The sequence below is a fragment of the Lucilia sericata genome, unplaced genomic scaffold (assembly GCF_015586225.1).
Source record: "Lucilia sericata isolate MDLA Ls3-8-SP2 unplaced genomic scaffold, ASM1558622v1 Contig000007F_arrow, whole genome shotgun sequence".
Taxonomy (NCBI): Eukaryota; Metazoa; Arthropoda; class Insecta; order Diptera; family Calliphoridae; genus Lucilia; species Lucilia sericata.
In genome coordinates, this window is record NW_023994048.1 from 316462 (window position 1) to 344435 (window position 27974).

The following is a 27974-nucleotide window of genomic DNA, read 5'->3' on the forward strand; positions in this document are numbered from 1 at the left end:
TCATAGGTAATTCAAACTGAACTTGTGTAATTCGCAGCTGAAATTTTGTATAGCCAATCATGTAATTCAATTTGTAATGGGGGGTTGAATGACAAATGATAGCGTGAATCAAGAATAATTGCATCTTTTTAGATAGATATTGGAATTAAAAAATTAAATATTAGAATGTTTTACATAAAATAAAATTTTAAGATTTTGATGATTCGGTAGGAATAATATATGTTTTAACTGATATTATACTGATACAGTATTGTTCGAAACAAAAGCAACTTTTTTGGAATTTCATGAGGATTGGTGCTTATTTTCTATTTTAACAGAAGTTTAATTCCATTTCGCTGTCAGTTACAAGAAAATAATAACTGAATTAACTCCATAAATAGATGTTCGAAACTTAAGCAACTTTTTGATCTTCTTATGAAAATCCTTGGCTTTTTTGAGTTCCAAATACCTTTATGGTATAGATTAGTTACTAGTGTAGTTCGTAATGAATCCCAATCGGATTTTAAGTCATTCGCGAGCTGCAATATTTTTTAAAACTGCAAGTTTCGAACCAGCGTTTCAGAACACCGAACAGCATCTCTAAGGGAATTCAGTCAGAAGATTTTGATGCACATCAAATAATTTGGGTCCTATTACCCGATAACTACTCTTAGATCAACTTTGCCAAAAGTTTTGGTTCATTATCAAGTTAGTTAGTAAAGTAAATTGTTCTGTTCGGTGTATTCAATCATATGATTCATTTTGTTGGCCAAAAACGTCACAGAAAGAAAAACAATCCAACTTTGTTTGTATTTCAACATCAGGACTAAATCTTCTCTTCAAAAAACAAGGCCTCAGCCTTAAATTATTGCTCCCCATTCTTTATTGGGCCTTTACTAAAAGGGTATGTTATAATATTTCCTTCAGCCTTTAAGCCTCGCATACTCTGTCTAAACGTAAGAAGGAAAATGTGGACCTGTTTGTAAATAAAACTGGTTTTTATTAGTCTTGCATAATCTATTTCAATATTCTACCAAAAATTGTACAAAATTTGTGAAAAAAATCGAATTTCTTTAAGTAAACTCTGTTCCATGTCACTTCGGGATTCATATGCAGTTACATCATCGTACATTAAAGACTTAAAAAAGCATGGAGGTCAAACAATTAAGGTTGTGGTCAAGATTTTTGGTGAGTAGAGTAAAGCTATGTATACACGGTCTTACAATGTTGGCAGTAAAATGTGCAGAAAATATTTAACAACGGTGTCAATTTACAAATTGTATCTTGCAATATTGTCAGTAATGCTTTTTCTGACAACGTTGCAAAAGAAAAATTGCAAGTTCACACGATTGTTAGACATTTTCTGCACATTTTACTGACAACGTTGTAAGATCTGAGAACCGTGTATACATAGCTTTACTCTACTCACCAACGTCTTTGCCAAAATAAAAATTGGTTTTATTCTGACGTTTGACATTTTGGAAATGCCTATACCAAAATAGAGTTTTTTCTACTTTTTATTTAAATTTTTCAGAAAATGTTATAATCTCTATAAATTATCAAATATGATATCTATAGGAAGTAACATCGAAATATTGTAGAATATATACATATAAAGAAATAATGTCATTTATTTATTTTTTCAAATAAAATTCAAATTTAGCATTTTTGGGTCAAAAGACCTTAATTAAAACTCTATATTGTGTCAATTTTTCATAAATATCGGATCAGAACTTTTAAAAATATCGAATTTTTTAAATGTGTTGTATTGGAATTTAAAATTTTAAAACGTTCTTGAAAAGTACAAAAAATCTAATATATAGGTACATAAGTATACATCAAAAAACCAAAATTTTTGAACAGAAAAATGTTGATATTCAGAAAAGGCATTTTTAGCAAAGCCAGTGTTTGATATACTCCAAAGGAGGAAGTTCCTGAGCACGGCCAAAGGGCGGATCTTCAGGATATGTGAATATAAACAGTTTGGGGAATTGGGTATAACTCTCCAATTTTGAAAAAAATACCACTTTTAGACCTTTTGATTCTATGATTTGTGATGCCTTTTGGTCAACAAATTTTTAGTTTTGGAGTTATAGACCTTTTAAGTTTTTATATACATATATTATCAATATCTTCCCTATTCATGATACGATTTTTTACCGTTATTCTTTTTTAATATTTGAATCGAAATTAGTAGGCTTTTTACTCTTTACAAAACTTACCTATTATTATTTAACATCTATTCAACAATTCTTGTTTTATACTTCTCTCGCTTTAACTTTATAGTGGCATCATTTACGATAATCGTTATTCAGCTATTTCTATCACATAAGTAGAATAGAGACCAATAATATACTATAGAAAAAGGCAACTATACAGTTAGCAACACATATTTATAATACTACACGAAGAGGGAAAAAAGCACGATGCAAATCAAAACAGTTGGAAAAGAACAAAAAGAGGTTCACACTTGTTCAATTTCAATGCTATAAACTGCAATTATTTTTTCGCATATACCGATTTAACAAAAAAAAAACACTGCACTGAAGTAACTTCATAAAATTGTAGAAAAAATACAAAAGAACAACAAAAAATAACTGTGATTTCAAGAAAAATATTTTGTGTTGATTAAAAAAACGCAATTTTTTTAAAAGAAGAAAAACTAAAACAAACATTAATATTATAATTTTTTTTTGCCATACACAACTACAAAGAAAGAAACAGAAGAAAAACGCAACTTTTGCAAATATTTTTAGAAGAAGAAGAAAGAAGAAGAAAAAACAGCAGACGACGAATTCATACGACAAAAGGCGACGACAGACAACACAAGCAACTACCACACATAGCACGAGACGCAGAGAAGTGAAGGGGAATAAAATATATAAAGAAGTAACGCCAAAAATATTAAAAGTATAATTATTTTAAACAAAATTAAATTAAAATTCGTTTGAAGTAGTTAACGAAAATAATAGAAAAATAGTTTAAAAATTTATTACAAAGAAGAAATTGTGGTAATTTACATTAAGTGTGCTGAAGAAGTAAGAAGAGGAGTAGTAGTATAAAGGAGAACCTGCAGAATTAAATAAATCCTTTAAAAGTCTACAGAGAAAAATATAAAATTAGCCACAGCCTTAGTGTTTTTTCCACAAATATTCATCTAAAAGCAATAATATCCAGTGCTTTATTAACAAAAACGGTAAGCAAAAATGTTTATTCACTTTTTCTCTTTATTGAATTATTCTTTTGGCAAACCTTTCTCGTTTTATATAAAACAAAATACAAAAAAAGAAAAACATGCGGTTATATTCTCTTTGTTGTAATAAAGTTATTTATTATATTTTCGTCATGAAATTTTGTCATATTATTAAATAAAGTTGAAAATTTTCAAATTTGTATATGCAAATTTCTTCCGGCTTAACATAACCTCAAATTTTTGCAATGAATTTGTTAACAAAAAAATGTTGCCGAAAAAACGTATTTGTACCTCTTTTATTCCCTTTTATTCTATTCTTCTATATTAGATTTTTCTTTGATCTTACATTAAACAGAAGCAGAAAAAAGCACGCACTTTTTAGGAGCCATAATTTTTTCATTCCCTATTTTGTTTTATTCTTCGTTTGCTATTTTTGTATGAGTGGTTGCATGTGTTTGCTTGTGTATGTTGCTGTTTAAATTTGTTTCTTTCATATTTTCTTTTGTTTCTTGGTTATTCAGCAACATACCTTTTTTCTTTTATATACATACATATAAATAATAGAAGGAAAAAGGAAGATTTTACAAAATATTAGATATTTGTTTCATCATAACTTTTATGAAATAAATAATATGGTATTTAATTTAGTTATTTTTTCAAATGTTTTTCTTTCCATTGTTTTACTTACAATTGTGAAATTTGTTTGTACCTATACAGTGATTAAAAAAAGTAAACAACTACTTTATCAATTAAAAGAAACTATGTAATAGGACAAATAAAGCTGACGACATTTCGCCTTTTTGCAATTTATGAAAAGTCAACTTTTCACATGTGGGAATGTTCGATTTTTCGTTTTTTTTTTTTTTTAATATCGACTTTTTCCATTTTTGTCAAATTGATTTTCTTAAACTTTGTTGCTGCAAACATTGGGAAACTGCAAACTTTGTAAAGAAGATATACAGTGTCACACATAATTATTCGAATTTAGGTCTACATACATGTATGTACTTTGAAAAGAAACATAATTTAATATTTTTTGTTTGAATGTACACTAGGAATAAATGATTAATTTTTGAAAAAAACATCGGATTTTGGTCGAGACGGCGCTCATTCATCTCTAAATCTTTTCACACAAACTAAAACGCTGTACTTTTTAAACCCTACATCACTATAGTGCGGCAGTATTATTTGTTAGTGCACATGTTTGTGAGCAACATAAAGTTTGTTTCTAACACACGTTAAACCGATTGGGTATGTAATGAAGGGTCTATGTTTGCCTTCTTCCCAATTAATAAAACTTCATTCAGAAAATTTGTGTTCGTCAATAAATGCTTTGTTATGAAAAAATCACATTCGGCATAAATATGGTGTTACCGAATTCTAAAACGATATTTAGTATCCTTTGCAAATAACACTGATGCATTTACGTTAAATAGTACATATAAAAGAAATTCTGGGAGATATTTGAACTAAAAAAAAACTTTAAGAAACACTTTACTCTGTCCATAGTTATGGATGTATGTACGTTTTCTTTGTATGTACACTACCTATATCCAGTGTGCTTTGCTACCCTAAAAGCAATATAAATAAAAAAACCCACTTAACGATTTTGAAGATTCTTACTACAATGGTTTTTCACATATACAATTTGTTACATATGAGAGAAGCCACGCAAATTATTGCAAGTTCGCCAATTTTCCCGAACGTTAATCAAGATTTTAATGTAATCTTTGAAAAATTTTTATATTCTATTAGTTTTCCAGATAAACGAAATTTTGTATTTAATTCATATGGAAGGTGCCAAGCCCCCATTGAAAGACTCCCCGTTATTCTCAAAATGTTCACATGAATATCAAAGTTCTTCATGTAAAATTTGAAGATTCCAGCTCTAGTAGTTTCTCAGATATACGAATTTTTCTGTTTAATTTATATGGGGGCTTCAAGCCCCCCAGATGAAAATCCTCCCTGTTTTTTTTACAAAATGTTTAGATGAATATTAAAGTTCTTCTTGCAAATTTTGAATAACCCAAAATGTTTACATGGATGTTAAAGTTCTTCGTGCAAAGATTCTAGTTGTAATAGTTTCCAAGATCAACGAATTTGTGTATATAATTTATATGGGAGGTGCCACGCCCTCTGCAGCTAGTGTCCTACTTTTTATCCTAAATAATCATATTGACTGTAAAGTGGCTCCGACAAAATTTGAGGACTCTAACTGTTATATTACCTCAGATACACTGATTCAACATTTTCTTAATATGGTCGTGGCTCCTCGCCCACTTGAAATTACAAAATAAAAAGTAGCCTATAACCTCTTCCGGATATACGGGAATACACTGTGCAAATTTCAAGAAAATCGGTTCAGCCGTTTAGTAGTCTATAAACTTCAAATATACAAACATACAAACACACATTCATTTTTATATATATATACAGTGGTGGCCACAATTTTAGCATACTTGGAATATGTTGCATATAACATCAAATATTTCCTATTGTTCTTAACCTTTTTAACAAATTATTTTATATGCGTAACACATGTCCTTCGAGAATCGCGGCATATTACGTTTTGTTCCACTACTTTGTTGCGTATAGATTTTTTCTTTCCAAAGTACATCTACCTCCAAAAAAAATCTGGACATAAATTTAGCACATCATAAAAAATCATTAAAAAATTAAAAATAAAACAAAACAACCGGCTATATTTATCTAATTTGACTTAAAATTTTATATTTTGTAGAATAGTAGCAGATTTTGATAATATCATTCCTTCTCCTGGACATGATCTTCACCAGAACCGTCTAGAAATTTCTTGACATAAATTTTAACTTTCAGGCCATAAATTGGCAAAATTCTTGGGGATTTCTGCTTTTATTTGTTAGTCCATATAATTTTATATGTTATCTATTGAATTGGAATCGATTATTTATACTGGGCACTGCAAACATGTCGATCCCGCTCGATTCCAAGCAGCTCATCTCAGCACTTTTAGCATATTTACGGTCGTTATCGACCAAAAAACGCTATTTAACTGAAACTTTGTCCTCTAATTTTTTACTAAAGTATTTAAGAGCCTATTTTGATAGACATACGAATCCATTTCTGCATCCAACATCAGTATCGGACCAACAGCACGCCAAGAAAATGCAATGGAAACCATCAAATTCCCCCCATTGTGATATATGATTTCTCAGGTACACTTTAGCTTTATCTGCAAGATTGGAGGATACCAATTAAAATTTAATAGGATCAAATTTGATGGAACAATGTACTTATGCTGTACTCCAAACCAGCGTTGCCACTCACAATTTATTTTTCTTACCAAAGTTCCGACAAAAAACTACCAAAACGTTCCAAAAACTACCAAATCATACAATGATTTGTTCCAAAGAATCAATGATTTACTTTTACTTAATTAGACAAAATTTCCAAATAATTTGGTACTATATAGTTATGAAATACATAATTACTGTTTTCGACAAAATTTGTACCAAAATCATTCCCGAGAAATTCGGTGGCGTTTTTAGGGCGTAGTTTAGGTTTTATACTCATGGTGGATGCACAAATTGATCAGTATGACCACCAAAATATGGTCTTAAATATTTGAGTAAAAAAATTAAGACATGTTTGTAGTGCCCAGAATAATTTCTAGATCCCAATCCAATAGAAAACATATGAAATGATATGGAGCAACAAATAAAAACAGAAATTCCTAAGAATTTTTCCAATTTATGGGCTGAAAGTTAAAATTATGTCATGAAATTTCTAGTGGGTTCTGGTGAAGATTATGTCCAGGAGAAGAAATTATATTATCAAAATAAGCTATTATTATACAAAATATAAAATTTTAAGTGAAATTAGATAAATTTATCCGGTAGCTTTGCTTTATTTTTATTTTTTTAATGATTTTTTTATTTTGTGCTAAATTTATGTCCAGATTTTTTTGGGGGTAGATGTACTTTGGAAAGAAAAAAGTCTATACGCAACAAAGTAGTGGAACAAAATGTAATGTGTCGTAATTCTCGTAGGACATGTGTTACGCACAAAAAAGAATTTATTAAAAAAGTTAAGAACTATAGGAAATATTTGATTTTATATTTAACAGATACCAAATGTGCTAACCTCATGGCCGCCACTGTAGATTTATGGACATATGTACATAGTATGTATGTATGTAATTCTCACTATGAGTTTCACATTTCAAACACAAATTTATGCAATAACATATGCCATTTTCATTATGATGTCCAGTTTAGTTCATTCGTAGTTGTTATTGCTGTACATATGTACATACATATGTATGTATGAATGTATGTAATGAACAACAGAAAAATATTTTTTACCTAAATTACTGTCAAAGGATTACCCACATTTAAGAGCAGCTGTTGTTATCATTTTCTTTAAGTAAAATAAAACAATTAGCTAAAGACTATTCAATAAAGCCTATATACAGGGTTCTTTAAATGGAAATGTATTTTGTAATGATTATGTTGAGTCTGGAATTTTTTTACTTGGGGAAAAATTATTTGTACGCCCACATTTCTACCATGAATTCGTCCATGATTAGTTTTTGTAATTTTTGAACCGATTTACAATATCTATAGCAAACCACTTTTTCAGTATTTTATATTTCATAATAGATATCTACAATTCGGAAAATATTAAATATTAAAATATACGGGGGTTATCCCCCGTATTCAGTATCTCGGATGGAAATTTTATTTACAAAATTTGTATGAATATTACTCAATTTTTAAATATTTTTTTAGTGCTTTTCATACAAAATTTGAAAATAAAATTTCCGTCCGAGATAGTAAATAGTAGCTGAATCAAAATCTCTTTTTGAAAAATATTATGACTGGGATTGTTTGTTTAAATTTATTTTTGCATATAATAAGTTGTGTTGCATTGGTTATGCCCACAACCTTAACCCCTGACAAGTCTTTTTACATACATATGTATGTATGTAGGCTCTTGTTTAGAGTAGGTATAATTTTTGTCTCGAAACTTGTTTAATGAAGCTTTGTTGTTGTTCAAATTGTAGTGATGTTTATGATGACGCATTAAACATATAATTTTTCTATAGTGCAGTGCTTTTACATGATTAAATTACATTTAAAGTATGTCACAGCAAAATTATTGTTTCTTTGCATACAAATACCATAAATTCATATCGAATTTCATAACAAGGAATGGTCTCAAATGAACTTTTATAAACTGGATGAATATTTTAAAAATATTCTTTTTAGAAGTGATAAGTTTGATCGAACAGAGGCAGGCTCCTTGAAACAATACATTTTTTTATTCCAATTTATTTATACATTATTTCAAACCCTGTACATATGTATATAATTGAACAAAGCTCCCATCAAATAACATTCGAATTTTTAACTGTTTATAAGCTTTTGAAAAATATATGTATATTATTGTTAATTTTTCTTTTTAAATTTTAGCTTCTTAGCCAAACACATTAGGTTACGGTTTACAATAGAATATATTCTATTCTCGAACAAAACAAAGAAAATAAAAACTTACTTGCATATTCTACATTTAAATTTTCATACTACAGCGAGACAAAAGAGTAAACATCCCAACTGGCTCCGTACAATCAAAACGTCAACACGAAATCTCTAGATAACGAGCAAGTAGAAAACGAAATGGTAATGGATGCAACTCAACCCCAACAACCATCGCCACAGTCGGTTGGACGTGAATTTGTCCGCCAATACTATACATTACTGAATAAGGCACCCAATCACTTGCATCGTTTCTACAATAATAACTCATCGTTCATACATGGTGAATCGACCCTTGTCGTGGGCCAAAAGAATATTCACAATCGTATTCAACAATTGAACTTCCACGATTGTCATGCAAAAATCAGTCAAGTTGACGCCCAGGCAACATTGGGCAATGGCGTTGTCGTTCAAGTCACCGGAGAGTTGTCAAATGACGGCCAACCTATGCGCCGTTTTACTCAAACCTTTGTGTTGGCTGCGCAGTCGCCAAAGAAGTACTACGTGCATAACGATATCTTCCGTTATCAAGATTTGTACTCGGATGAGGAAGTTGACGGTGAGCCACGCTCTGAGAATGACGAGGATCATGAACAACAACAGGTGCCACAACCATTACTAGGTGGTGGTCATGCAGTAGTAGCTTCGCCAGCCACTGCTGTTGTACAGGCCAATGAACAGCAAGCTCCTGTTGTAGGTGCGGTCAACGAGCCCCAAGTATTGCCCAATCCGGTTGTAGCTGGATCGACCGCCGCCACAGGTGTATTGAATCAACAGGCTCAAACTGTTTACTATCCAATGCCCGCAGCTGGAGGACGTCCTATGGCAGTTTTACCTCCACCCCCTGGTGCTGCTCCTGTCCCTATGGCTGCAAATTTCGCTAATACTACTGCTGCAGGTGTTGCTCCTCAAGCGGTCCCAGCCGCTGGTGTTACTCAACTCAACGGAGTTGTTGCTCATGAAGAACTCATAACCAACATACAACAACCCACTGTCGCTCAACAACCACAACTGGCCGCCGCCAATCAGACTCCTTCACCGGTTTTGACACCAGCTGCCGGTACTGTTTCGGTTGGTAATGCTACTGTTCTTGGTGCTCAGACTCCATCTGGAGTAGCCAGTGTTCCCGTGGCTGTATCTGCCTCTGCCGCAACTGGCCTGCCCCAAAATCCAGCATCAGCGATACCAAATTATCAACAATCACCTCTTATGCCAACACATATCCTTCAACAACCTCAACAACAGCAGCAACAACAACCCCAGCAACAGTTACCGAATACACCTTCCCAAATGCAACAACAGCCACAGACTCTTCTCCAACAATCGCAAACACCACTAAGCGCCGGCACAAACATTACCGATGTTGAAGATACCACAATCAACATGTCGTCAAATGCTCCTCCCTCTTTAACCGAACAACAACAGCAGCAACAGCAACAACCATCCCGCCCTAATACAGCCGCTAATGTTGTCGCCAGTGGTCAAACAGTCGCTTCCTCAGCATCAACCGTTCTTGAACCAACTCCCGCTCCCGTTGTTGAAGATTTCAAGACAATCAATGAACAGCAACAACAAGAGAAATATGAAGCTGCAAAGCAACAACAACAACAGCAGAAAACATATGCCAATCTCTTTAAGTCATCTTCCCCCAATAGCTTTGTAAAGGCCGCCATGCAACAACAACAGCAATTGCAACAACAACATCAGCAACAGCAACAACAACAGCAGCAAAGTGTCGGTAGTATGTACCAGCAGACTAATTCTTCGAATATTTCATCATCAAATACTTACTCACAATCGGCCAGTTCAACCAGCTCCACGATGCCAGTCTATGGTAATCGCAATAACGACAACAGCTCCTCAACAATGCGTCAGGATAACAATAATAGTCAGGGAAGTGGTGGTCCATTGCCTCAGCGTTCAAATGCTAAAGGATTCAGTAAAGGTAAGAGTGGTGGACATTTTGTTTTTGCATCTCTTGCTAGCTTTTTGATTTGCTATGTGAATTTGTTTATTATTTAGGAATTTTTGGTTTAAAATTATTTAAAAAAATGTATGCGAAATTATTAAATTTTGTTAAATTTTAATGTTAAACTTATAGATTTTGAACAACGCCGAACCAGTAATACCCAACAATTTGGAGATAGTCAACAGTTGTTTTTGGGCAATATCCCACATCATGCATCAGAGGAAGAACTAAAAGCACTGTTTAGCCGTTTCGGCCAAGTAGTCGATTTAAGGATTCTATCGAAAGGCAGTGGCAAGTTACCACCTGGGGCTAGAAACCCCTTAAATTACGGCTTTATTACCTACAATGATGCCGAGGCCGTACAAAATTGTTTGGCTAATTGTGTAAGTATGAAAAAAATGAGCAATATGTTTAGAATCAATGAAATAAGCATGATTTTGAAATCTAACCAATCGGTTTATATGTCTTCTTATTTGTAGCCTTTGTATTTCCCCGATTCAGCTGATGGACAAAAATTGAATGTTGAAGAAAAGAAACCAAGAACTCGTCCCAACGATATGCCACCACGTCAAAGTATGGGCGGAAGTGGCATGAACAACATGAACAATAACCAACGTAACATGAGTGGTGGACCACCATCACGATCATTATCAAACTCTGGCAGTGGAAGTATGATGCGTGGTAATAGTGTGGGTAATAACACCAACAGTATGTCACGTGGTGGTTCTAGTAGTGGTGGCTCCGGCGGTCCTCCACGTATGGGTGGTGCTTTTAATCGTAATGATAATCGGCCCTCTAATGGTGGTGGCAGCGGCGGTGGTTCACAAATGCGCGGTGGAAATAATAACTCACAATCACAGGGTAACAGCTACGGCGTACGACGCTAACCATTAATATTCTTCTATCATCCACAAACACCTCCAGCACCACAACCATCATTACCACCACCACCCACACAGCAGCAACAACAAGCAGTAACGGCGGCAACAGCAACAACAAATGTAGTAGCTCGTCCAGCGCTGAATTGTTATGCTAACACTACAACAATTGTAGCTACCGCAACTCCTCAATAAAAGAAAAACAAAAGCAAAACACTCAAATTTGGAAACTCTCAAAAACGAAACAAAAAAAGCAAAAAAAAAAAACAGCAACAACAGCTGAAAAAGTTACAGCAGAGTAATTAAATGTAATCTTTATAAGATGTTTCATGCCCGCGTAAGCTCCCATTTAAGCGTTCCTTTTTTATTTAAATATGTTTTTATTTACATTTATTTGTACTTTTAGTAATTTTTTACAATATTTTTGATAAATTTTGTAAAACAAAGTATTTTATTTTTCTTTATTCTTTATGTGTATTTTTATTATTATTTTTTGCCTAAGCTGCCTTTTTATGTAAAAAAAGCTGTGGCTGGAAAGCTGTTGTGAAAAAATTCAAAATTAAAAACAATCTTGTGGTTTTTCAATTTGAAAGAGAAAGAAACGTTTTTATAGTATTTATTTTTAACAAATTTTTATAACAAAATAAAATTAAAATCCCAAAAAATATATAAATGTGTATAAACAAATTATAGATGTATTGAGTTATTTTTTACACAAATTGAAAAATTGCAAGTTTGTGGTTTTAAGTAGAAGAGAGGAGCTTTTGAAGCTGTCATTTTCTTTCATTCATTCCGCCATTTATACATTTTTATATTCTAACGTTGATTTTTTTATTTTATTTTTTTTTTTTTGGTGAGAAATCCTGGTAAAAAATGTTTAATTTGAGGAAAAAAATATTTTTAATGTTTCCAAATTATTGTTGAATTAATTTTATTTTTAACAAGTTTTCTATATCATTATAATTTTGTAAATTTTTTAATTTTGTTTTCACTTTTCCATACCAAACAAGACTAAAAGCTTTTTAAAGCTGTTATTAAAACAAAAAAATATATAAACAAATAAGATACACACGGCGGCGCCTTAAACATAAATTAAAAAAAAAATAAATAACACAAAACATACATAATATTTCACTTCTCTCTATCACTCTTTATATATCTCTCTCTCTCTCTCTAGTTTTCATGTTAAGCTCTCATTTTATGCTTTTTTATAAAACAAAATTTAGCTTCATTTATTTAAACAAAGAAATCTGTTTTTATTGTCTTCTCTTTCTTATTTTTATTAAATGATATTGAAATGAAATTTTTTATTAAACTTTTTTTTTGTAATTTATAAAAAATAAACAAAAAATACATAAAAATATGATGTAATTAAAATATAACAAGAATTTTTTTTAATTTTAATAAAAAAAATTATATATATTTTTTTAAAAAAACAAAACCAAAATTTACCCTTCATTTAATGTTTTTGAAAATAAACAAAACAAATTTATAAAATGAATAATATTTACTCTACAAATAATGAATTAATTAATAAGGATTTGAGAATTTATAAAAGAAATTCTTATTCAGAAACATGATAGGTTTAGGAGAAAATCTTCTACCTTCTAATTACTTACGATCTTTATATCTTAAATACAAATCCGAACTAAAAAGCTTAGATCAATTGATTAACATTTTATTTTCTAAACAGGTCGATGTAATACCATTTTAAGCGTAAAGCAAAGAAATATTCCTTTTTGTTGGTAGTATAGAATGCAAATATACCAACTATTTTATTTCAGTTTCTTTTAAAGATGTTTTAGATTTATACGCTTTTTCTTTCGTCTTTTTAATGTTGCAAATTTACTTAAAAATAGTAAATAACAAATACGTTTGTAGAATAGTCGTTGCAGTCTATAGTAACTTAGAAAGACCTTAAAAACATTAAAGAGTTTTAAAATTAATTTTATAACAGTAATTTTATGCGATCTTCTGTTTGGATTAGAATTTGAAAGATATAAAACTAGCAGATGTTAACTTAAACTACTACACAAGAATATAAACAAATTGATGGACTTGAAATAGGTTTTACAGAAATTATGATGAGCAAAAAATGCGATACTCGCATCATAAAAATTGCTGATGAGATAAATGAGTAGGTATGTAGATTTTAATTTGTTTTATAAACTTTTTTTATTTACGAGTTTTTAAATGAAATCATCAGATTATTTGCGTCAGCATCGCAAACTAATCATCAGATGTAGTGCATTGATGCATTTCCGAACAAGCTCACACTAAAAGCAAATGGAATTTGAATAGGCTCTAAACTTAATTTTTTTAATAAACATTTTTAATGTTTCAAGTGGCTTTCCATGGGGTTACTCTAATAAAACTAATTAAGTAACTAAATAAAAGTGCAAACAAAAAAACAAGGTTTGAAACATAACCTTTAAAAACACAAAGAACACTTCAATTCTTCAACAATGAAATTCTCAAGTTCTTCTTCGAAGTTTATATTTTTGCAGAGTATTTATTATTTATAATATAATTTTCAGCTTTTTGAAATATTTAACTTTTTCTGAAACCAATTAAATGATTAAAAAATGCAATAAATTAAAAGCAAAAGAAAGACTTGTATAACTTAAAAAAAAAAACAAAAAAAACTTCGTACATTTATATATTTATTAAAAAAAGTAATAAAAAATCGAAAAAAAAATATAAAATTCATTAAAAAAATAACAAAAAATTAACTTAACGGAATTATTGTATTTAAATAGTTTTGTAATTTAAATCATTCATATTTATTAATAAAATAAAAAAATAAATTGATGCAAATCGAAATAAACTAATTCGATTATTTTGTATTTGTATCGAATTATTCTATAACTCCCAATACACACACAAACACATAAACCAACCAATTTATTAAAACAATTCACATGGTTTCTAAGAAGAAACAAAAATTAAATAATATTAAAAAGAATTAAATCCTTATAATCAAGAACATTTTCCAATTGTAAACCAAAAACAAACAACAATAGAAATTCATAAAAAAGGTGTGTAGTAGATGTATTATTGTTAAGATACTTTTTATTTTTATGTCGCAACAAAGAAAAAGTACATATCGCTTATTTATTATAAGATGGGCATAGTCCAACAAGCGGATTTTTTGTACTGAGATCTACAAAACATGCATCTCACTAAAGTCTTTCATCTAGATTTATCTAATATCAAATATGTCTATTACTTTCGGTGTGAGATCGATTTAAAATGTCATTAAACATTCAAAACCATTTTTCTTGAAACGACTTTTTTTGTATTAAGCCAATTTTGAAGTAAATGAGCGATATGTACATAAGTTATAAGTTGTTTTTTTTTCACTTTTCAGAAGAACGTTTTAAAGTTTTAAACAATTAAATACGTTTTAAATTTAAATAAAAAATTTTAGAGATCACATTTAAAAATTTCGATATTTTCTAAAGTTATCATCCGATTTCTATAAAAATTTATACAACATATGTATGTAGTGTTGAGCATAGAGATTTTAAAATCATCACGTGTTTTGCTTCTACAGAAAAAGTAAAAGAATCGAAGTGAAACTACTTTCGGTATTTTAAATGAAATTGAAAATTGTTTTCAAACGATAACACAGGCCAACAATGAAAACGAATTTTAAACAGTTTTTACTAATCCCAGTATTATGAAAACGAATTTTAAACAGTTTTTACTAATCCCAGTATTATTTGGTGTGCCGAAAATGGAAATAAATAAATAAATAAAAGGATCACCCGCCAATTTTCCACATTTTGATCTTTTAGTCCTCATGGCTGTATACTTGTGTCCCAAATATTCAATTCAAATCGGTTAAAAATTTTAAAAGTTATTATAAATTCCTTACAACATTTAGACTGGGTTTTACAGTTCTCACTAAGGAAAGAAATGTTTGAGATTTTCAAACTTACTAGAATTTTATTCCTTAGTGTGATCTACATATAAAACCATGTTAATCATGGAAAGGAAATAGAGGAATAAATAAATTTACCCCTATTCTGCATTTCGATTACGTTTGCGCGTTCAGTTACGCTACGATCGAAAATTGGTATTCCAACAAAAACGGAATCATAGAAGCAATTCCATTTTATTTCAATGCTTTACGATTGTGTGTATTCTGCATTACGATCGTAATTACGTTTTTGTAAGTTGTTTTTTTTAGTGACGGAGCTTCGAATCGAAATGCAGAATAAGGCTGATTATGTTAAATATCTCACGATAATTGCAATTAAAATTTTCAGGATTTCGTAAAAGGTAATTTTTTGGTAACACTTTTAGAAATCAGGCTTAATTCTTTACTGTTGTGCATTTCGAATAATGTTAAGCGATATTAATCGCTTATTTTAGGTTTATAACACACATTTTCCATACAAAATTCCTACAATAAACCGTCAATAGCTTTATTAAGCATTTATGAATATGGGAGTAAAAAACTAATTCACATTTTTTGTGATCTTTAGCCCTTAATGCACCTTAAGATATTAGATTTTACTTAAAATAATTTTGACTTATTTGTTTCCAAAAAGAAGAAAAATACAAATGCAAAAATTTTAAGCATAAAGAGAATATAAAAAAATGAGAGCTACATATTTAACGATATTATTACAACACTATGCATTTTAAGGTTAAACCGAATTCACATTATTTCACTCATTTTAAAACCGAGTAAATAAACCTAGTCGCAAGTTAATCGAATGTCACACTGGGGCTATTCGAAAATATTTACATTTTAATGTGTTTTATGCATTAAATGTTCCTTAGTTTATTGCCATAAGCTTCACAAGTTAATCATCAGATGCAGTGCAGTTATGCATTTCGGAATGTTAATGATTAGCAAAGTTAAAATGGGGGTCGTATCGATATCGAAGAGAAGTCTCGATTTCGCCTTCAGGTTTACTGTAATTTTGTTACCAGATTTCAGTCAAAATTATTTAAATTCTTTGACAGCGAATGTTAATTAACCCTCTGGGACGGACGTGGATTTTTCATAACTATTTTACTAACGTGGTATCTTCCAGATCCATTTTCTGAAAGCTTATATTTTCTAAGATCTGATTTTTAAACCTACTAAGAAAATTTCGGTTTATAGTTAAGGGTGTAGGTTGTTATTTATTTTCCTGTCTGTTCTGTAAACCGAATCTGAGTAAATTTCTCGTTTAAAAACAAATTCCCACAATTTTTCTCTTTTTAAAACCGAGTACACAAATCTAGTCGAAAGTAAATCGAATGCAATTCTTTTCTAATAAATGATTATTTTTTGAGTTTTTAATACAATTGTAACTTAATATAAATGCTATCTATGGTCATTTTAAATCCTTTTTAATTTAAAATGTTTTTACTATTCTGAATTTAACGTTCAAATAAAAATTCGATTTGCATAACACCAAATTCGGTTTTGAAACCGATTCGATTTACAGAACAGACATGTATAATTTTTTTTTTTTAATTTCGACACAATAATTCATGTTAAACAGAGTTTGTTGACAGGGTACTAATTAAAAATCTAAATTTTCTGATTTTTTTGGTGTCTGCTAGACTACCTCGTCAGTCCCAGATGCTTAAGACCAACATTCAACACCTTTTCTTTTCAGATACGAATGTTTGTATAACATAAACATCATCAAATTTAGTCCTATAGGCAGGCACTAGTCAGAATATACAGAATCCGCTACTTTTTTCGAAATAATTTTGATCAAAACTCTTTAATTACACAAACTAACAACAGATTTTTAAATCAGAGATCAAAGTTTACTTTTCTAAGGATTGAACTGTACTGTCAAAAAAGTAAGAAGACAGATAAGAGAACAGACAAAATCTCGAAAACCTGATTCTGAGGACAGATTAGGATTCAGTGCTGCTCAATCAAAACCAGTAGAATAGTATTTTAGTAAAATGTAAAATTAATTACATACACAATTAATTACATACAAATTTCAATTTCATTTTAAAAACTGAAAGTGAATTCATTCCGAAAGAATTTTTCTTTTCCTGATGAAGCAAAAATATGAAAATAATTCCAATGTTGATCGGAATGGAATTCTGTGACAGGCCTGTATGTAACAGGAGTTAGTTTTACAATATTCACCCATTTTTAAATATCATTACCGAAATAAATCTAAATATCGTTATCAACTTCACCAACTCAATGAAAAATAATCGAGAAACTGGTTCTAACTAGTCGGAATATTTAGGATGTCATTTTAGCGATATTGAACGAAACTGAATTCTATCAAATTCAAAAAATTAATATTAAAAACCTACTTTCTTACACAGCAACATAAAATTTCAATATAAATTTTTACAAATTTTTTTTAAACAAGCTACCACCACTCAAGAATGTAGTTCATTAAAAACAAAGCAAAAAAAAAATAATAATAAATAAACTAAAAAATCATTTAAATTAAGCTAAAATAAACAAAAAAAAAACTACTAAATATAAAAAATTTAAAAGCTAAATTAATAAACATTAACATTAAAATAAATATTTTTTATTTAATTAACAAAACTTAGAGTTAGTTTAACAAAAGTAAAAAAAGTTAATTATAAAATTAAAAAAAAAACGTAAAAACTTTAAGTAAGCAGCAGGTTGATACATAAATTATAAAATTAAATATTTGTAACAAATTTAAATTAATAACTAAAAATATTAACAACATAAAAAACACAAGAATTTAAAGTTCAAAACTAAAAAAAAATAAAAAAATAAAAAAAAAACATAATTTATGTTAAGGTAAAAAAAAAACGGATTATTAACTAAGACTTTTAAAACATGACATGAAATCTTGTCTAGTTTTCACGTTATTGGATTCTGGATAAAATTTCATACATGTAAAAAAATATTTTTTATTAAAATATTAATTACTTTTCAGCGTGTGCGTTTTTATATGTATATTTTTTATAATTTCTCTAAAATTATCAAAATTTTTTGTTTATTATGTTTTGAGTTCTTACAAAAATATCTATTTATACATTATAATAAAAAAAAATCAACATAAATTTAAAATATAAGTAATATACATAAAACAAATATTTATGGAAAAGAAACGAATAATAAAAACAATAATTATTTAAAAGTAAATGTTTTGTTTTTTTATTTTAGAAATAAGTTGACGGTTTAATTAAATTTAGTGATGTCGAATTAAAAGAAAAACGAACGAAAAAAACTCGCCTATTGTCAATGATTATTGAAATTCACAGACCAAACTCCCTTGGAATCCTAACATTAATGTACCGAGTGTATGGACCTGTTCGGAAATACTTCAGACCCTATATCGTTACCTAAAACTCAATAAGCTCTAATTTTTGAAAAATTTTGAATTAATTCTTTTCACAAAAAAATAGAATTGAACGGAATTTGAATCAATTCAAATGAATCTATAAAACGAATTTCAATCCATTTCCAATTTAAATGAATTTGTTAAAGTGATTCGTTCGAATTGATTTCATTCAAATCAATTAGAACAAAGAATTCCAATTCAAATAAATTAAATCAAAAATAAATTGCAATCAATCAATTCAAGAGCTGATCTAGAGGAAATGAAAAAAAACGGAAATTTCTCCTACCAAAATGTTCAAAACACAATTGTGTAAATATGTAATATTTAAAGTTTCAACTTACAAACAAAAATTGAAATTTAAGCCATTTAAAATGAATTTGGTAAAAATGAATTGCAATTCACTTTGTCAAATTCATTTGAATTAGAAACTAATTGCAATTCCTTCTACAAACTCATTTGAATTCGAAACGAATTGCAGTTTATTCTACAAATTCATTTGAACGGGAAATGAATTGCAATTAATTTTAACCAAATTTATTTAAATTGACACAAATTTTATTCAATTAATTTTTTGTGTAAAAAGAATTCATTCAAATTTTGCAAACTCAATGCATGAATAGTTCGTGAATTAATACAAAAACGAATAATTCATTTACAGCTCTGGTATGTATATATTGTTTAAATCGAATCAAACTATACCTTTCTAAAGGACAGAGCCTGCTTGATACATACAGGAATGTCACACATTCCAATCGTAATAGTTCCAATTCTGTGTTCATCCCTATTCTGCATTTCGATTACGTTTCCGCATTAAGTTACGCTACGATCGAAAATTGGTATTCCAACAAAAAATGGAATCTTAAGAAAAAGAAGAAGCAATTGCATTATATTTTTATAGTATAGACAGACTATACTATATAAACTATAGACAGACTATAATCTGGACTATAGACGGACTGTAGGCGGGAATATAGGCTGGACTATACCCAGACTATAATCTGGACTATAAACAGACTATGGTCGGGACTATAGACAGAGTATAGTCTGGACTATAGAAATTTTCAATGCTTTACGATTGTGTGTATTCTGCTTTACGATCGTTACTACGTTTTTGTAAGTTGTAATTTTAGTGACAGAGCTTCGAATCGAAATGCAGGATACAAAACGGAGAAAATTTCAATTCGAATTGAAATACAAGGTTCAATAGAAAACTGGAGCCAAATTACCGCATACGTGAAATAAAGTTTATGAAACGAATTAAAATCTAAATGGTACCTACTCGTTTATCGCATTAGCCATTTTAATGGTGTGAGTTTTGCCGTTTTTTTGCGCATCATAATTTCTGTTATGCATAATTGAACGTGCTGCGCATCAGATGCAGCGCAGTTATGCATTTTCGAACAAGCCTTATTTTAGGCAAATACGTGCTAGTGTTTAAATTCGATAAAGCAGAAAATTATTACTAACTAAACTTTCTTATTAAAATAAAACACAATTTAAATTTTCATTAATTTTTTTTATTTCATTATAGTAAAAAAACAAAAAAAATGTAAAATAAGAGGTAGTAGTAGTGTAAATTAAAAAGTAATTTCTAAACAACAGACTAGAAAGTACTGCAAAAACAATAATTATTCAAAACTTACCCATCACACATATACGAAAAGCCCACAGCCCTTTTAAAGCAGTTCTTTAACATACAGCGCACCATTTTGTTCATGGGCAAAATATGCTTTTGTTTTTTTTTTTGTTTGTGTTAACAGAACAACAATATTTTGTGAAACCTCTTTATCAAGCAAGCAGCGGCAACTGCCACGCATTATGTACGTTAACGAGAAATTTGTCATGTTTGTATTTGGATTGTTGCTTGAAAGAAAATATTGAAATAATTCAAGTTTTAAAATTAAAAATCATATTTCAGATTCAAGTTAAATTTGCAACAAATTTTCTATAAATATATATAATTTTTTTTTTCTAAAGTATAACGTATATAATAAGTATGTATATGTGGCATATATAAAAAAATATACATATGTATATATTAAAAGTATATAGGGAAAAAAATTATGATTTATGTATAAAAAGAAGTAAAGTTTGTGTTTTAGATTAGTTAAAGGATTTCGTAAAAAAAAAAATAGAACAAATAACACAAATACAAGGAATGTTAATTTTTTGTTGTTTTTAAAAACGGGTGCGTAAAGCGTTAGTGTTATTATATATAATAAATTTGGGAACAAGTATATAAAGTACTCTTTTTTGGATTTTAAATTTAATAATAGCAAATAGTTAAATAATTTTTTTAAAACTATAATTATTTAACTTAAAAGTATTAAAAGAGATCATAAATATTTTAATTAAACAAATTTGAAAGTAATAGAATATACGTTATACATTAAATTGTTGTCATAAGATTTTTTTCCATTCTTTAAAATTTAATTTAAATAATATAAACATAATTTAAATTCAGTATTAAGTAATAGATTGGCAATTAAGTTTTTAAAAAGAAGCATAATTGTTGCTGAAGTGTTTTTTTCCATCGATCTGTTTTTTTTTTAATCTTTTCATACGTCTTGTTTTTCTAAGAATTTCTTTCACTCAATCTGTTTTCTTTTCCCAATATTAGAATCGATTTGGTTTCCTTAAAAAGTTTACTATCGATATTTTTTAAAGATACCAATCAATATTGATTTAGAAAAAAATTGATCGATCTGTTTTGTTTAGTAAATTTTATTATCGAAGTTTTTAGAAAATTTGATGGACGATCAAATTTTTTGATCGTTTTGATTTGCATTATAAAGTTTGTTGTTTGTTTGATTGTTTTTTAGAAAACTTTTCGATCAATCCTTTTATTAAAAATAATATTTCTTTGAATATTGACATGCAACGTATTGCAATTCCTGAAGTAGATTTGCAACAAATCATTTTTAAATCTTTAGAATAACTTATTGCCAAGTAATTATTTAATAAGAATCTAAAATTTATATATAAATACACACATTTATATAAAAAAAAGACGTGAAAGAAAAGATGCATATATACTCTGTACGTATGTATGTATACATTATATGTACATATATTTATAACTTATTTCAATATTTCCAAACAAGTAGTTGTAGTAAGTAGTAAGGTACTGTAATAAAATACATATAAAATTATGTATAGAAATAGTTAATAATGTAAAATACAAATACGCACATATAAAAAACAATTGAAGAAAAAGAACAAAAAAGTAAAAATAACAACCATAAATATTCCATTAAAATCATATACATTAATAATAATTATTATTTATATTTATATTTTATTTAATTCATAATTTATACATTATAATTATTGTTCTTGAAATGTTGGGGTAAAAAAAATGATTGATTTTATTTAATATTTGTTGGAAACACAATTATGCAAAATGTGTGTGTGTTTAGGTATGAAAAAATAGAAAGTAAAAAAAAAAACAAAACATAATAGTGTGGTAATAAAAATTATTTAAAAAAAGTAATTCATGAATGTAATTTACGCATACTTATGTATGCATTGGTATGTATGTAAAATAGTTACTTTGTTGGGCAAAAAAAAAATAAAACAAAAAATCCAGTTCAAATTTAAAAAAAAAAAAATATGTAGAAAAATTAAAATAAATATTGAAAAAAATTGACTTATATTCTATATTGAAAAAATATATGTAATATACAATATAAAATGAAAATTGCTCTTTTCTTGCTTTAACTTCTTTCTTCTTTTTCCTCTGTCCTTTATATAAAATGTTGTGTTTGTTGTATGCTTTTCCAGTTCATCAGTAGCAACCGTGGCGTTGAATTAATTTTCTCCCGCAAAAGAGGAACTTTTTTTAAGAATACTTCTCATATATGGATAGATATGGTAGGTAGTTGTTGTTCTTGTTGTTTGTAATTAAGAGTAGTTTTATAGGTAGATTGGCAACAATTGTTTATGGTTTTATCGTTGTTTGTTTGTTGTAGTTTAAAAGTGGTTGTTTATAATTATATAGTATATAATATATTGGTGATGATTAAAAGTATTTATATGTATATATTTTTAAATAAATATATAATTCATAGATTTGTCCTTTATAGTAATTTCATTCTCAGCAAATAGTGTTTGTTTTATTATGTAAAATTATCTTTAAGTTTTTTTTTTTTTTTTAATTTTCTGTGTTATCTATCTCACTCACTCAGATGTTCTTAATTATGAGATATTTTAATCTTGTTTTTTTTTTTTAATACATTCTTAAATAAGTGTTATATTTATAAATATATTTAGAGAGAGAAACATCTTAATTGCCTAAATAAAAAATAAAGAAAGATATAAATAGTATAATAAATAAAGCAATATAATAGATTAATAAATATAAATGAATAAATATATAAATTGTAGATAGATAAATTAAATATAAATATATTTTATTTATACTATTATAGATGGCCTTATAAGAAAATACGTGTATCATTAAAACTTTATAAATCGTTGTTGATTGTCGGGTGTTATTACAAAACGAGTAAACTGCTATTCTAAGAATATAAAAAACTATGAATTGTGTCTGACAGGTTGAAGTTCATTGCAATAGTTGTACTATTGACTTAAGAAAACTTTTTAGAAGAAAACTTTTCGATGGGTTAAATCAAAAATCATTCGTATCTATTTTTTTCTTCTGAAAATTCATTGATCAAGATATTTCCCTTCGTAAACTTATTTATTTTCTTCATAAACCTTTAACAGAAATTATATCTTTAGATTGTTCGTTCGATAAGTTTGATTTTGGTCAGTGTTTGTTATGAAGATATTTTGTATCATTAGTTTTTTTTTGAAAATTTTTTGCTGGTTCTCTTTTTTAACATGTTATCAGTAATTATCATTATTGGCAAATTTAAAAAAATCGTCAAATAAGATTTAGCTATAAAACTTTTTAATCAGTTTTCTTTTGTAAAAATATTCTCATGGTGAATATTATTTTGAAAAAAAAAAAAAAAATAATAAATAAATAAATAAATTTATTCTTAAAAGCTTTTCTGTTGAATTAACATTCTTTTAGAACAAATTAATTATTAATATTAATTATTTTTATAAAAAGGATTTTCGATTATCCTTCTGTTATACCAATATCTTTTTGCGATAAAAAATCTTAATTAAAAATCTCAAAAACCTCATAAAAACGATAATAAATAATAAAACCAACAATTTCATTAGTCATTCTGGTGTTAAATATAACAAATTAAAAAGTTTACATTTTATAATAATAGAATGAAACTATGTATGTATACTAAAAAGTATTTGTATGTACGTTGACATCGGCAATGATAATTTGTTTTATAAACTGCTTAGAACAGTGAAAATTAAGGCAATGAAATTAATTTTTATTCTTAAATAAAAAAAATTTTACTTATTTTATAGGAATGAAGTCCATATGTAAAATATGATATTGATGTTCTACTACCTATTTAATATGTTGTAATTCTTATCAAGTCTAGAAGTATTCTTAGTATAGATCAATAAATAATAATTTAATATATAATTTAAATATTGTTAAAATATCTGTAGAGTATTGGTACATCAATTATGTAAACGTATTAAAAATATCAATTTCATTATGTATTTATAAAGTGTTTAAAAAACGTACCTGTGTGTATTATAAGGTGTTTTTTTTTTTAATTTTACATTTTAAATCTTTTGCAAACAAGTTCATGCATGGGGGAATGTATGGATGAATGAATGTTATTTTTAAGTTTATAGACTTTTTTAAAAAGTCTAGAACGTAAATTGGATTTCTTCATACATAGAGTTAAGAAATTAATATTGTAAACGTGGCTTTTTTGCTAAATTAGTCATGGAATTATTTATAGGCGAAACCACATGCGAGCCTAGGATTAAATAAAATAAAAAAGAAAATACAATTGACAAACTTTTTTGAAAAGCGTTATTTTTAAAGCCAATTGATACTATAACGGGACATACGTTCATATGAAAAATTGAATAAGTCTAGCTAACAATGTACAAGAACTACTAAATTATTATCTATCTATCGAGTCAATACTAAAAAATATATCACAATAAACAACAGTACGTACAATCAAGTGTGGATTAAATTTATCTATAAATACAAATAGTATTATTTATGATAAACAACTTTTTTTTGTTTTGTTAGAACACCAAAATAACAGAACGTTTTATAAGAACAAAAGCAGGTATGTATTATTATATAAAAAATACTTTTCATAAAGTTTGACGACACATTTACTTATAGAGTATGTTGGATATGAAAAAAGTAGGAAATATTAATGAAACGCTTAAACAGTTAATTAACTAATAGTATAGGAAAGTTTTTTATATTCAAAATCAGATGAATAACAAAATTAAGAAAGAGAGATAGATAGAACATTTATAGAGATTAGTTTTTTTCTTAATGCTTACCATACGTGGGTGCTGCTGCAACACTATATGGATTCATACGATTACCCTGCAAACTACCAGCCTTCTGGGGACCACCATTGTAAGTCTGTTGATAACTGCCAAAGTTTTGCGCCGTATTTGTGGGAGAAGCTGCCGCTGTATTCCAACCATTAGCCGCAGGTACGGCTGCAGGAGCTACAGGAACTGCAGCAGGTGCAGCGTAACCATTTTGTCCCCAACTTGCTTGTGGTGCAGCATACGCTGTGGCATTCCATTGGGGTTGAGCAGCAGTTTGTGGTGGAGCAGCATAGGCTCCATAGGCGGCTGGCTGTTGGTAAGCTGCTTGTGGTGCTTGAGCATAACCTGTTCCCCAACCATTGTAGTTGGGAGCTGGGGCATAACCGTAGGCTGCTTGTTGATTGTAAGCCGTTGCCGGTTGTTGATAACCACCTGGCGCCGCTTGTACTGCCGATATCATGCCAATTGGTGCACCTTGTTGTTGAGCAGCTAATTTTTTAGCTTGTTCCTGTTTATAATTTGATTTTTTGACATCTACGAGAACATATTTGATTGTGTGATTTTTGTATACTAGAAAAGAAAAAAAGGTATTGTTTTTAGTGAACATTCAGATGAAATAATGAAAATGAGAGTAGTAGAATAAAAAATCTAAATACAATAAAATTGAAAATTAGAAGTGTAAATTAAGATCTATTTTAGAAAATTTTCAAATTAAAAAAAAAAACAGGCTTATTGACTTCAACCAAAGAGTCGCACTGTCAACATTTTATCAACGATAAATTCGTTTCTGATTTTGTCTGTCTTTAAATAGTAAAAAAAAATAATAACTTCTATACTTACATACTGCTTTGTCGACTGAATCATAATCATCAAATTCAACAAATGCAAAACCACGCTTACGTCCGGTATTCTTATCTGTTAATATTTTAACGCCCAATATATTGCCAAATTGTTGAAAATGTTCTTTCAGACATTGTTCATCGTGATACTCTTTAAGGCCGCCAACAAATACCTTTTTAACGGAAGAATTAGCTTCTGTGGAACCAACTTCTGGTCGTGGCAAGGCACGTTTTGAGTCGACGGTTCTGTAAGAGATTTACAAAGAAAATATTAGAAATAAATTTTATATTAGATAAGAAAGTACAAATTTTCGAAGGTAAGAATTAAATCTTTCAGAACTTTGGCTATGTATGGTCTAATAGAAATAAAATTAAGTACAAACTCTACTATGAAATTGTATTCAAAAGATGGAATTTATAAAAAATTATAACATTTCTAAATTTATGGCTATGTATATCTAGTTAAATCAATGAGCTATTTTGCGTTCTAGGTGAAATGTTATACCGATTTCTATATATTAGTTTTTATAGAAGATCATTGTAACAACACCTAGAAGTTTTTCTTCAAAATTGCCATCGATGGCCAAAGGGACATTCAAAAATTTGCCAAGGCATGTCTTCCATTGCACTAAAGTTATAATATGTATATTTTGTCAAAAATGTTCTGGACATTTCAAGAGAGTAACAAAATGGTGATCAAATTCATTCTCCCCACATCTTAGCAATAAATTATAGAAAATTTTTAAGTAGAAATTTCTAACCGATAGGCTAAGTTTATTTTGGAAATAAAAAAATAAACTGTGAACTTTGACAAAAAATAACCTCTCTTGATTTCAAGTTAAAAAGCTACCATATACGCGTGTACATAAAAAACATTAAAAACACTTTTATTGTTCATAGAGTCAGTCATAAAGATTTGACTGACGCACACATACACAAGAGAAAGTTTTACTAAATATTAAAAAGACTTAAATTTGATACAAAACGAAAAGAAAAAGAATACATACTTTCCATCAACAACATGAGGTCGGGATTCTTGTGCTCTGTCAACCATGGTGGAATCCTTGAATGTAATGAAACCAAATCCTCGTGAACGTTTTGTTGTCGGATCACGCATAATGATCACATCAATGACCTCACCAAATTGACTATAAAAAGCGCGCACAGATTCTTCTGTTGAATTGGGCGATAAACCGCCCAAAAACATTTTACGCAAATGGTCATCTGCAGGTGGTTTGGTTTGGCTGTGAAGCTAGACAAAAAAAAAGAACAAAGAAAATAACATTATTTTTTATTAATTCAGTCTTCTTCTTAATAACTGTATTCGTCATCGTGTATGGGAGGGGGTTTATGTGAGTGAGGGACTGATTGATTGCTGCTGCGGCGACCGCCACCACAGCAATCACACATTATAAACATACATAATATAATTAAATCAAAAAAGTACAAGTTTTGTTTTATGACGATGATGATTTCACCATGTTTCCTTTCTAATATCGTGTAATTTTTTGGTTAATCTATTGTTGTACATACCTGGCCATTTTCTTTTGCAGGATTGGAATTACTTTGAATTTCTTGTTTAATCATTTTGTTTTCAAGTTTATTTTAATGTTTTATTGGTTAAAATATTTATAAATTTATTTCTTTCACTATAAAAAATGTGTATACCTCTAACGCCGATAATTTTTTTATTTAAAGTGCATGTGTGTATACTTCTAACCAGAGCTCTGTGCCAACGAACATTATTTGTAACGGCGCTGACTCTATAAATTTTATTGGCGGCTTAAAATCGTCTCAAAGCCAGCTAAATTTTCTACTGCGTTTTAAAACTCTTCGATATATTTTTTTACTTGAAAATTTATGCGGCATACAGAGC

General features: G+C 28.8%; 2 protein-coding genes across 6 annotated transcripts; one reads left to right on the forward strand and one right to left on the reverse strand.

The window, feature by feature from the left end:
* The first annotated feature begins 2407 nt into the window (after positions 1–2407).
* Positions 2408–11815, forward strand: LOC119602418 (ras GTPase-activating protein-binding protein 2). Of its 2 annotated transcripts, none has more exons than XM_037953937.1 (4): positions 2408–3175; positions 8742–10633; positions 10790–11040; positions 11137–11815. In XM_037953937.1, exons 2-4 carry the CDS (start codon positions 8830–8832, stop codon positions 11542–11544), a joined length of 2463 nt encoding a protein of 820 aa, XP_037809865.1. In that variant the 5' UTR covers positions 2408–3175; positions 8742–8829; the 3' UTR covers positions 11545–11815. The 2 variants fall into 2 exon arrangements, with proteins under 2 accessions (XP_037809865.1, XP_037809860.1); XM_037953932.1 differs by having other exon boundaries at positions 2417–3175; positions 8626–10633.
* An 8590-nt stretch (positions 11816–20405) lies between these two features.
* Positions 20406–27847, reverse strand: LOC119602520 (ribonucleoprotein RB97D). 4 transcript variants are annotated; one of them, XR_005231349.1, is made up of 6 exons: positions 27632–27847; positions 27106–27350; positions 26100–26344; positions 25263–25829; positions 24472–24712; positions 20406–20708 (listed from the first exon to the last, which is right to left on the reverse strand). XR_005231349.1 is itself a non-coding variant. In XM_037954103.1 (5 exons), exons 1-5 carry the CDS (start codon positions 27683–27685, stop codon positions 20686–20688), a joined length of 1134 nt encoding a protein of 377 aa, XP_037810031.1. In that variant the 5' UTR covers positions 27686–27847; the 3' UTR covers positions 20408–20685. The 4 variants fall into 4 exon arrangements, 2 of the variants coding, with proteins under 2 accessions (XP_037810031.1, XP_037810038.1); XR_005231348.1 differs by lacking the exon at positions 20406–20708 and adding an exon at positions 22984–23138; XM_037954103.1 differs by lacking the exon at positions 24472–24712 and having other exon boundaries at positions 20408–20708.
* Positions 27848–27974: the final 127 nt, after the last annotated feature.

Coding starts and splice junctions, on each gene's coding strand:
- LOC119602418 (XM_037953937.1), top strand. CDS start 8,830: ATGGTAATGGATGCAACTCAACCCCAACAACCATCGCCACAGTCGGTT. Junction 10,634..10,789: donor TGCTAAAGGATTCAGTAAAG/GTAAGAGTGGTG, acceptor TTAAACTTATAG/ATTTTGAACAACGCCGAACC. Junction 11,041..11,136: donor AAAATTGTTTGGCTAATTGT/GTAAGTATGAAA, acceptor TCTTATTTGTAG/CCTTTGTATTTCCCCGATTC.
- LOC119602520 (XM_037954103.1), bottom strand. CDS start 27,685: ATGATTAAACAAGAAATTCAAAGTAATTCCAATCCTGCAAAAGAAAAT. Junction 26,345..27,105: donor CCTCATGTTGTTGATGGAAA/GTATGTATTCTT, acceptor AATCTCTTACAG/AACCGTCGACTCAAAACGTG. Junction 20,709..25,262: donor TGCAGCAGCACCCACGTATG/GTAAGCATTAAG, acceptor TTTTCTTTCAAG/CAACAATCCAAATACAAACA.